This window comes from Podarcis gaigeae (assembly GCF_964106915.1).
Source record: "Podarcis gaigeae genome assembly, chromosome: 5".
Lineage (NCBI taxonomy): Eukaryota > Metazoa > Chordata > Lepidosauria > Squamata > Lacertidae > Podarcis > Podarcis gaigeae.
Genome location: NC_139681.1, coordinates 54,652,912 through 54,665,132, shown reverse-complemented (window position 1 = coordinate 54,665,132; position 12,221 = coordinate 54,652,912). Strand labels below are relative to the sequence as shown.

Sequence of the window (12,221 nt, the reverse complement as noted above, 5' to 3'; positions counted from 1 at the left end):
AGAGCAGCAAAATAAGCAGACTGTACAACGGTGATGGGATAAAATCAGGCCAAACCTTTATTGATAGCAGCAGACAGGGCAAGGATTGGCATGGCATTGGGTCCCAGGCAGTGGCGTAGCGTGGGGGGTGCAGGGGGGGGCGGCTGCACCGGGCGCAACATCTGGGGGTTAGGGTTAGGAGGCGCAAATCCATGGGTTAGGGGGCGCAAATTCACGGGTTAGGGGGCGCAAATTACTTGCCTTGCCCTGGGTGCTGACAACCCATGCTACGCCACTGGTCCCAGGATCAGTTCATCATTCCACAAGTCCCATGTTGATGGAATGGATCTGCTGGGTTTACTCCAAACCAATATGACAGGAGTCAGCCAGTGTTGAACCTTGCCGTGGTGCAAACCAAGCAAGAAAGGTCTCACTGCAGATTCCAAGCAACCCAAAATTGCTCACTGAAGGTTCTAACCCGAGGGTGGGCAGGAAGCAAGCTTTCATACCAAAATGACTGTGAGCTCCAGGGGAAGCAGTCTTATATAGGCTTCCCTTCCCCTCTGCAACAAGGACAGCTTTTTCCTATGAGCGCATCACACGGAGAAGATACTAAGCAAAAACCTTGCCCAGCTTTTTACTGCAATCTACGGGCCCTTGTGCTGCCAGGCAAAAACATCCCCTGCTTATTGGGTACGGAACAGGGCTTTTAGCATTGTGTTTTAAGTGCTATAGCCCGGCTTGTGATTTTAAATTGAAGGACAAGTAGTGAAACAACAGCAACAACTTTAACTTCCATTTAAGATACATTTGTATGTTTCTACCACAAAACTAGCTCTCTGCAGTAAGCAAACAGATGTTGACTTTCAATTGCAACATTTTTTGGTTTTGGCAACTCCCTGCCTGCCTGCCTTTACATCTATTCATTCACCTACCTACACACAGAGAGAGAAATATGCTGAGAAATGACAGAAGCAACTCCTTTGCATCTCACTAGAGAGGCATTAGCATCGCTCTTTCACCTTGCAGACCTGTAATCTAATGAATTTCTTGTCTTCTCTCTGATGCACACAGAACTCTGATGATAACAACAAATTGCTGCCTAACTGCAGACACAACAGGCTGCCTTGCAATCAACAAGCATCAGCATCAATTGGGACAAAGGATGAACCCCGCTACTTAAATCTGAAAATGGGAGTGCGCTAAGATCAATAGCATTACAGCCAGGCATCTGGTGTTTGAAACTGGTATTTGACATGTTCCCTGACAGCCTGACACCTAAGGCTGCAATCATGAAACCCACTTTACCTTGGAATAAGCCTCACTGAATTCAATGGTACATGCTTCTGAGCAGACAAAGATTGTGCTGCATGTTACGTTATTACTTTCACACGACTGTAATGGTTACCCATACTGTAACAATTGCTCCAGTAGCTTTCCACGCAGTGAGGTTCAACACTTATGGGGTTTTTTCAGGTTTAAAAACCCACGGGGAGGTGTGAGGGAGACCACGTAAGGTCTATGTGTGTGCATGATTATATGTAGAATATCACTGACTTGGATAAGAAGATTCAAATAATAATTCAGTTAATCTTTGGATCAGTACCACCATTTTAGGAGGTGTATTCTATCCTCAGTGTTGCTATCTGAGTTTTGACAGCAGAATACCAGTTGCTGAAAACTGTGTGGGGTAGGGAATGCTGTTGTGCTCAGGTTCTGCTTGTGGTCTCCCCATAGGCATCTGGTTGGCCACTGTGAAAACAGGATGCTGGCCTAGAGAGGTCATTGGCCTAATCCAGTTAACTCCTCTTATGATTATACATTGCCTGCAGCATTCAGTTGGTAGATGAGTAGTATACCTTATGTTCCTTCCATGGTGGTCATGGTAAACTGCAAGGTTTACATGTGAATGCCCCCTATTGCAGAGAGGTCCCATGCGTGGAATCTGTCTTCTTCAAACTGGGGAGCAAAAATGGGGGGGGGGGGATTCTGCACTTTCAGGAATTTATGTGGTGGTCCCAACACTTACTCTATCATCTACATGGTGGAGGAAAGGGGGCATATCAAACATGTAATTATTGAAGTGGGGCTATAACTTTGGGTATAGAAACCTCCTTGACACACCATGAGGTCTGTTCTGATTATGAAGTCTTTTATCCTCACTTAGGGACGCTTGTGGCACTGTGGGTTAAACCACAGAGCCTAGGACTTGCCGATCAGAAGGGCGGCAGTTCGAATCCCTGTGACGGGGTGAGCTCCCGTTACTCGGTCCCTGCTCCTGCCAACCTAGCAGTTTGAAAGCACGACAAAGTGCAAGTAGGTAAATAGGTACCGCTCCAGCAGGAAGGTAAACGGCATTTCTGTGCGCTGCTCTGGTTCGCCAGAAGCGGCTTAGTCATGCTGGCCACATGACCCAGAAGCTGTATGCCGGCTCCCTCGGCCAGTAAGGTGAGATGAGCGCCGCAACCCCAGAGTTGGCCACGACTGGACCTAATGGTCATGGGTCCCTTTACCTTTTACTATCCTCACATAAAGATAAGCTGTTCTGACTCATGGTGCTTTAGCAAAGCAAGTTAGGGCATTAAACAAGTAATGGAGGTCACTGTTACAGCCAACCTAGCACAAAAGCGAAATGATCCATTTTTAAAAAACATGTCGAGATTCATTTTTGTACAGAATAAAAAATAAAATCTGCAGCTGGAGTGATACTTTGCATGCTGCAGTAAAATGCTGGGAAACCTGGTAAATAAATGCTTTAATAACATATGTGTCACCCCATAATCCATATGCTACTTAAATAAATACAATTTAGCTTCTAGGCAGTTGCTAGGTAATATTGTCCTTAGGACCAGTACACAATTTTCATTGTGATAATCATTTCTGAAACACTATTGCCCCCTGGTAGTGAGAAGCTGGCAATGCATGCAAATGTAATCTCTCTGCTAAACTGACTCCTTTCCTGTTTTGTAACTCACTTATTCTTCCAAAGATCATTTTGGCAATACGTTACTTTCTGTTTCTAGAAACATACATTGTTTTTTTTAAACCTTTCTGGTGAAATAGTTTCAATCTGTAGTTACACAGTAAGTGTTTATTTTTTATTTTTTTAAAAAAAAATCATTATTTTGGGGTAAATACAGATTTTTCATGCCCACCCCAACAACAACAACAACAAAGTAGTAGGTGCTCGAATTTATAATAAATGGATGCCTGACGCCAGTGCTGTTTCTACAATACCCTGAACTATGGAAAACATAATTTGATGCGAGTTATCCCATGCTCTGCATCTTAGAACATAAGATTAGTAAAGTTTGTATTAAGAATCAGGTATCATTATGGATGGATCAATCTATCTATCAGATAGGCTTTGTTTCATTTTTCCATCCTTAGATTCAGTTCTTCACATTTCTGTGACAATTTGGAATTTTTTAAAATAAGTTTCTCATTGTTATAGACTTTCTCCTAATATATACATTTTTGCATACGTTGTCTGGAGAACTGCATCATAAGATTCAGAAAAGTGCAGATTTTGAAAGATAATTGCATTTCAGATCGTGCATTGTTTTTAATAAGAATAAGAATTTTATTGTTTATATGCCGTCTATCTAACTGGGTTGCCCCAGCCACTTTGGGTGGCCCCCAACACAGTACAAGAAGTGCAAATTAGGAAGTTTCTGATTAAAATTGAATGTTTCTGCATCATCCCTATGACACAATAGTGCAGAAAGAGAACCTTGATGTGATATGTATGCATGACTGCATGAAGATTCTCTTTTCATAGTGTTCTACTGATACACCAATGTGTATCTACATATTGGTAAAACACCCCACAAAAATAATATTAATGCTGGAGGCATCCATTGGAAATGGATTATCCATAATTTTTTCTTCCACTCACCCATTAAACCCCCTGCATGGCACAGATTCTTTGCTATGAATGATTTTCAACTTAATTCTCTACAGCAGGTTTGTTTTTTAAATGACAACAACATGTGCACATTATACATAACCAGGCATGAAAACTGCTTTGCAATGTATGTAATTTACATATCCATTGATATATAATTGCTATTGTCCTGACAGGTGCCTCATTGTTTTTTTTGTTTCTGACGTATTGTTTGTTAATTTGCACAAAATTGTTCATTGCCAGAGGCAGCCTATATGCACCAAGATTGCAATCCTGTCTGCTTGAAAGTAAGTCCCATTGAATTCAATGGGGTTTACTCTCAGGTAAATGGAGTTAGGATTTTAATCTTAATCTGCTCCCTACTGTGAAAGTCTAAAGGTAATGGAATACATTACTCATTATTGTCCTTTTTCACAAGAGAAGGGCATTTTACTTGCACACCTCAGACAAAGTCTGATCCTCTTTGCTAATATAGGATGAAATGTCTGGATTAGCACCCATTGCCTAAATCTGTTGCCCCACTAGTAGTTAAATGCCAATACTTAAAACTATAAATTTGCTTGTGCACTATGTTCAGCAGTCACAAACAAAATAAAAAGTGCATACATTTTATGACAAGAACACACTTTATGAAATAAAATATTGCAATTAAAAAGAATGTATATGCAGTTAAACAGCATTACAGCTGAGTGCAGGAGTAATTCATATAATCCAGGATACAAAAAGCAAAATATCAACAGGGTGCTAAACTGTCCCTCTCTGGCATCCAAGTGATGGAAAGGAATATAAGTGCCAGCTCCCTGGGGCCCTGGGTGTCCTCCAATTTCCTCTCCTCAAACCATTTCTCAAATCTTATACAAAATACTTTTCAGTTTTTCTCACTTCTCTTTTCTCAGCTCCTGCTAATTTTTTCTCCCAGACTGGGTGCTAAAAGGTGGTGGTAAGAAGGGTTTTAACCACTTGCAAAAGAGGGGGAAAATATGGTGATTGTGACTGCTGGTGTGGAAAATTCATGATTTAGAGGCAGAAAAGAAATCCCCTTCTACATATTTTGCAGCAAACATTTAGAAAAGGCTTGTCTTGAATGACTTGTGCATTCATTTATTTTTTAAAAAACACAAAAGCTGCAGGGAAATCAATACTCTAATTTATATTTAAATATGTATTTCCTCACACAATACAAATGCATTTTAATGCATTTTTCAGCCTAGAATTATATCACAAAATTTGAAATACAAGAATAAATACTTCTTCATTTGAATATTAGACTGGGAGGTGGAATCAAGTCACTTCACATCGGGATTCACTGAAATCAAATTCCACAGGCATTCCTAGTCTCCAGTGCCCTTGCCAACGTTGTGTTCATTATCAGGGCCATATACACTATAGCCTTGCTAAAATGCTGAAAGCAGTACTCACCAATCAAAGTCTGCCTCTGTGCAGACACATGGTTCAGATGCCATGGCTCCAGCGTACTTGCCCTGCATACATTTCTTTTCTGACTTACGCTTCCTGTAGATCCTTTTTGCTCCCATGATGCATGCTTCTCCCTGAGGCGAGAGAAAAACAATTGGATGGATTCAATCAAACAGTTGTGTGGTTTGGAGCCAAAACAACAAGTCCTGCTTGCAGAACAGTCCTTTCCTCCTCTCCTCTCCCAATGCACCCCTCACTCCCAATAGGCTCTTACCAAATTAGAAATGGCTAGTGGTTTTATGTCTTCTTCCACTTTCAAAGCAAATTGGCCACTCTTTCCTTAACACTACAAAGACTCCAGCTGAGGAATGCAAAAACACTGGGCCTAGAAATGTATGTGTGTGGAGGAATGCAGATAAACATAAACTTGTTGGTAAAAAAGGTAAAGGACCCCTGGACGGTTAAGTTCAGTCAAAGGCGACTACAGTATGGAGTTGCAGCGCTCATTTCGCTTTCAGGCCGAGGGAGCTGCTGTTTGTCCACAGACAGCTTTCCGGGTCATGTGGCCAGCATAACTAAACCATGATGGAAACCAGAGCACACAGAAACTCTGTTTACCTTCCTGCTGCAGCGGTACCTATTTATCTATTTGCACTGGTGCAGCAGAGACCTCACCTTGCCAACAAAGATCCGTATAGTTAAAGCTATGGTTTTCCCAGTAGTGATGTATGGAATTGAGAGCTGGACCATAAAGAAGGCTGATCGCCGAGGAATTGATGCTTTTGAATTATGGTGCTGGAGGAGACTCTTGAGAGTCCCATGGACTGCAAGAAGATCAAACCTATCCATTCTTAAGGAAATCAGCCCTGAGTGCTCACTGGAAGGACAGATCCTGAAGCTGAGACTCCAATTCTTAGGCCACCTCATGAGAAGAGAAGACTCCCTGGAAAAGATTCTGATGTTGGGAAAGATGGAGGGCACAAGGAGAAGGGGACGACAGAGGACCAGATGGTTGGACAGTGTTCTTGAAGCTACGAACATGCGGTTGACCAAACTGCGGGAGGCAGTGGAAGACAGGAGTGCCTGGTGTGCTCTGGTCCATGGGGTCACGAAGAGTCGGACACGACTAAACGACTAAACAACAACAACTTTTGAACTGCTAGGTTGGCAGGAGCTGGGACAGAGCAATGGGAGCTCACTTCGTTGCGGGGATTCAAACCACCGACCTTCTGATTGGCAAGCCCAAGATCCACCTTCTCCTGTAAGTGCCCGATTACCACAGCTGGAATTTGCATATATCAGTTCCCTACAGGAGGCCAGGCAAATAAACCAGGGTGAACAGAACATTGTATCTTTGGTCACAGATTATAATGGCACACACTTTTTTACCTGGCTATGAAGCTGCCAGGGACGGTAGTCGTCCTCAGCACACCGTCGGTCAAAGATTGACTTGTAATCCACCTTCACCAGCTGCCATTCAGAGCGATGGCTGAAGTGCCCAAAAACTCTGCACAAAACATACTGAACTGTTACCAGAAAAAGTAATCATTTGAGTAAGAGCATACCTTTATCCATATTTAGTATCTTTGAATCAACCTGCAGTGAACTTATAGTAGCCCAGATAGCTGAACTAAATGCAAAACTCTATCACATAACAATGAAGTAAGTGTGGCAATGTGTTTGTGGAGAAATACCAGTGAGTAGTTTCTAGCTTCTCAAAACTCCGAATGTCCTTCGTTCTTCCCAACTTGCCAAGATCAGTGTTTGTACATGTGTGGTGTCAAAATAGTGTGTTGGGTTTTTCATCATGTGTTATAAATTTATAATAGAAAAGAATAATTGCAAATTAAAAATGCAATAGGGATTTATTCAAAATATTTTCTTCAGTACTCATCACTGATTGATGCATGACATATGAAACAGCTGTTAGTGGATTGAATGCACATGACTCATGAGGCAAGTGGCAATTCAAACAGCAATATTAAATATATACTTAGAAGCAAATTATTTTGAAATAAAGCAAGTGAAGCGCTTCCAACTAAGTTTGTCTACCAACTGCATGTTTTACAATTGGTTCAGTGTCTGCCTTCAGTTAAACTAATTAATTATAATGTAAGTAAGATGCCCAAAGTACTACCAAACTTTTTTGTGTAATTTTATGAAATGTAAGAAATGTGACATAACTTACGATATAATTAACAAAAATGTACTACATTCTTGGGATCATTTTAAATGTAGCAGTGAAGAGTCTCTCCCTTGCCTTCAAAGGTTAGAAATGATATCTCATCTGATTATTAGCTTTTTTATATATTCACTATGGATTATCTGCTTACGTCATTATCAAAGTCTCTTCTCCAGGTTCTCCCAAAACGCCATCAACAAAAAGTGGGATGGATGTGAAGCTGTATTTGCTCCAGGACCTTCCTTCATCAAAACTTAACCTAATGAAAACACAAATGGAAAACAACTTTTTTGGGGGGGAACACTGTTTAAGAAGATGTAAAGAAAAGGAACCACCTATTTGCTGTACATGGCAAAAATGACTCAGATTCAAGAACTTGAGCTACATTATACAAGACAGCTTATCGCAAACAGATTTTAGGAACTGCAAAGTTCCACAAAATATGGTTCCCTGCCGTGTAAGTGTCTTAAATATCAAAGCACTGACAGTGGAGAAAGATGAACATAGGATTTCCCATGGGACTGGCATTGATTTTACGTCATATACTGAATGCCATGTGAAGCAGTGTGGCCTGAGTGTGAGTCTTCAAAATAATCTCATGACATTAGAAGAATGTGAAGTAAAATGGTAGATGGATCAAATTCAGTGTTGATAAATGCAAAACACTGTAGGGGGCGGTTACAATTATCCATAATTCTGCAGGATTCTTAAACAGTAGATTTATTATGTATATAAAAAGAATATATGGAACTTTGTCAGATTAGAAGATGGAAGGGTTTGTGATTACTAATAATTTTTTTGATTCCAGGCTCCCAAACCTCAGGGGAAGTAAAGAAGTTCAGCTCCTTAATATTAACCCAAATGACAATAGGACCATTAAAGGGTATACTCTGTTGCACATCTTGTGTGTGAAACTGTAATAATAGCTTTAGTGCGATCAAGAGAGAAAGCATGTCAGTTTCTTAATTGGCATATCTTGACACTTAGTTAAAATATTTAGTCACGGCCCGATTGCCAATGGCGTGTAATATATAATGAAGGACTTCATGACTAATGAGATCAGAGAAGTTACAGTAATTACCAGAGATGTCTTATAGGCAACGACGTATGTTTCATGGCAACCAAAACCCCACCTTGATCCAGATAAAGAACGCTGTGTTCTTCTTCAAAGATCTGTAGAAATGCATTAAAAAGGACTAAGTTTAACTTGCCTTAGTCTGGGAATGCATGCAACACTGAAGGCAACAATGAAATACATAGGTCACAGTTTTGCAATCATATCAGTAAAAGACTTCCTAATGGCCTTGGTCTACTCTGTGATTGTGCTAGGATTCAATATATCAAATACACAAATGCTGAGCTTAGAAGAGTTTTGCAGGATTTTGCTGTAATCCAAGCCCCTCTTCATATATACTTGGATGCAGCTGTAATCATCACTGGTAACAATCCATTGCTTCAAGCTAGTTCCCCATCTTTGCCCCCACCCCCATTGTTCTGCTTTGCATGCAAATGGCACTTGACTTCTTGAGAAGTGCTTTGCTTGTGTGCTATGTAAATACATGGACTGAGGTTTTGAAATGTCATTGGAAGCAACCACAGAGATGACACCAACCACCACGCTCTGAGGGGGTCTAAATCACAAACATGTTCACCAAAATTTCCAGGGAAGAGTGACTGATTGTTAAACCACTCTTAATAATTGTCACTGTGAGGGGGGAAGGGGTCTCCTAAAAAAATCAGCACTCTTAACAAACTACAGCTCCCAATATATTTTTTTTTGGGGGGGGGGAGCCATGACTGTTTAAAATAGTATGATAGTTCTAAATGTATAGTACAAATGGGTCTCCGTTAAGCATGTGCTGTTTGCAACAAGAAATATGGACTCAGAATAACATGCACTGTGGGCAAGAATGATTTCCTTTTTGATGCTGATACAGTGGTACCTCGGGTTACAAACACTTCGGGTTACAAACTCCATTAACCCGGAAGTAGTACCTCGGGTTGCAATCTTTGCCCTAGGATGAGAACGGAAATCGTCTGCCAGCGGAGTGGCACCAACGGGAGGCGCCATTAGCAAAAGTGGTTTCTGGTTAAGAACGGACCTCTGGAACGAATTAAGTTTGTAACCCGAGGTACCACTGTATTATCATTGTTTGTATTCCCTTTCTCCAAAAAATAAAGGCTCAAGGTGATTTACCCAAAAGATAAGGAATCGAGTCCATTCCTCTTCAACCCACTAGAGGGTCTTGTTCACTACAGACACCACTTTGGTTATCAGGAATTAACTCCCCCCCCCCAATAAATAAATATATCTATATGTCGTATATGTTTTAAATCAGCAACCATAAATGCATTTGGAATTCAGCATGCTAGCAATGACCATCAACATTATATGTTTAGAAGGCTAAGTTATTGTCAGTTCAGCACTTATTCTTTGCTTTGTTAATTCCACTTAAGTATGTACTTGACTCCACTTTACGAGGGTAGTTATTGCACTTTAATTAAATGCCAACTACTTACTAAAAACATATTTACTGATGTGCAACAACCATGCATTGTTGTCCATTTCATTACCTGATTGCCAAAGCTCATTACATGTTGGTACTCAGGCAGGGAAACAAAGAGTGGAGAGAGGAAGAACTTGTTTGGAAACCGCAATTTCTAGTTGTGTGAGAGATGAACAGAAGGTTGTTCTTATGAATGGTAACTGATAAGCAGGTATTTTAAAGCTGAAATTCACACATCCTATTGAATTTCATCCTATTGTAATTTATGTGAAATTGATATTTCACAATATAAAAAGTACCAAGCCACCTGGATTCTACTAGTGGTAGGTGGCACTATTGGGGTGGGTTGGGGGATGAGTCCAGCAAAACAGGCTTTGATGTGGTTTGCTTGCCTCATGAGCAGGGGATTACTCCTGAGTTCAGGCTTCTTGATGGCCACAATGAGAACAGAATACTAAAATAAGTCTTTAGTCTTATTTAGCAAGGCTCTTCTTTTGTACTTCTCTCTCTTTCTGGATCAATGCCAGAGTTATTTTTAGCATGTTATTTTTATTCTCTTGTTCATATCAAAAATAGGTAACAAAAGGTGTGATAGGATGGGGATGGGGTTCCTGCCAGAGGGTTTGTTAAATGCTGCTTCAGCTTTAATTCGTTACCTGCGTAACTTGTCAAGTCAGCAGAGTGCCAGAGCCCATCAAAATGGCAACTGCTATTCTCACTTTCCACTCAGTGATGCTAATGATTGGAGACTGCATCTGAATGCATCCCCCTTATCTCTTGATCACTGGAGGTGCTGGATATTATGGAGAGAGACATATCCTAAATAGGCTTACAGATGTGCAGAACAATAAACCACTACATTGCACATCACGCCTAAGTACTGTGGGAGTGTTCTTGCGTGGATTTTAAACCTTGCATGGATTCTAGAACCAAGAACCTCTGTAAAGCTAATGATTTCAGGGCAAGAAAGGTGCTCCATTTGGCATTCTCACTGTCTCTGATCTGTCTGATGGACCATCTAGACAAGACAGGGGTTGATCTGGCAAGACCCAATTCAGACTCTCAAGGCCACAGCCTCTAGCTTCTAGCTGCCCAATGACTGAAACATTGTTGCACCCAGCATTTAAGAAAAGATTGGACATTCTCTGTGAAATCCAAGATGAACCCATAAACCCTTGTATCCATTCCCAGAATGTATGCAATTTCAGTGTTTAGGCCACAATTCTAGGCCTCCTGAAGGCCTCGGTGGTACCTCTGGTTAAGAACTTAAATTGTTCTGGAGGTCCGTTCTTAATCTGAAACTGTTCTTAACCTGAGGTACCACTTTAGCTAATGGGGTCTCTCGCTGCCGCTGTGCGATTTCTGTTCTCATCCTAAGGTAAAGTTCTTAACCCAAGGTACTACTTCCGGGTTAGCGGAGTCTGTAACCTGAAGCATTTGTAACCCGAAGCGTTTGTAACCCGAGGTACCACTGTATTGTGGATAGCTTTCCCCTGGGGCATTCATGAAATCCGAAAAAAAAAAAAATCCCCAAATGTGTGCTGCTTATTGGGGTTGATATTTAGGGCTATTTAAATGTAGCATAAGAAAAAACAGGGGAAAAAACCTGCCTTAGACTGTTAGTTTATCTAGTCCATCATCCCTGCCCATGTTGGCTGGGGCTGATGGCTGTTGTGGGTCAAAACAACTGGAGGGCATTAGGTTGGATAAAACTGCATTAGATAGCTATTAAGGTATATCAGCTTTGTATTTTAACAAAAAACAAGTACTACTGAATTCAAATAAGACCTATTCTAAAAGGTGCTTAGGATTGCAAAGCCTTAGACTGCAAGTAAGTCCTATTGAAATCAACAGGATTTACTTCTGAGTAGGCATGCATAGGCTTGCACTGTCAAATTTACTTTCTAATTAATACTTCTGTTGGATTTTAGGAGAGGTTTCTATTTGCCTTGATTTCACTGATTATCTTGTGATGGTGGTGGAATCTGCAATATTTTCTGAAGGCTCTGATAACCAAGGAATAGAGTTAGTATGACTTGCATTATAAGTTAATAAGAATATTTTACCGCAAGTAAGGGAATGTAAATAATGAATGGCACTTTCCTGTTCTCATAAAATAATAAGAGCAGGAGCAAGGATCAACAAGAGAACCAGAAAGGCAATGAATTAAAATAGAATAGAGGCAAGTATTTATTTAAGCACCTAGACGTCTTAGTTCCTGCTGTAGCTT

The 12,221-nt window shown here is 40.7% G+C and overlaps 1 protein-coding gene across 8 annotated transcripts in view; it reads right to left on the bottom strand.

Annotated features, from left to right (window-relative positions):
- SORCS1 (sortilin related VPS10 domain containing receptor 1) overlaps positions 1-12,221 on the bottom strand; it is a 435,672-nt gene that overhangs the window by 112,101 nt on the left and 311,350 nt on the right. For all 8 annotated transcript variants that reach the window (XM_083741539.1, XM_083741538.1, XM_083741541.1 and 5 more), the window contains exons 13-16: positions 8,566-8,657; positions 7,636-7,743; positions 6,692-6,809; positions 5,306-5,436 (exon numbers count right to left, since the gene is read on the bottom strand). In XM_083741539.1, coding sequence (XP_083597665.1) covers positions 5,306-5,436; positions 6,692-6,809; positions 7,636-7,743; positions 8,566-8,657 — 449 coding nt within the window. The remainder of the gene's footprint in view (positions 1-5,305; positions 5,437-6,691; positions 6,810-7,635; positions 7,744-8,565; positions 8,658-12,221) is intronic.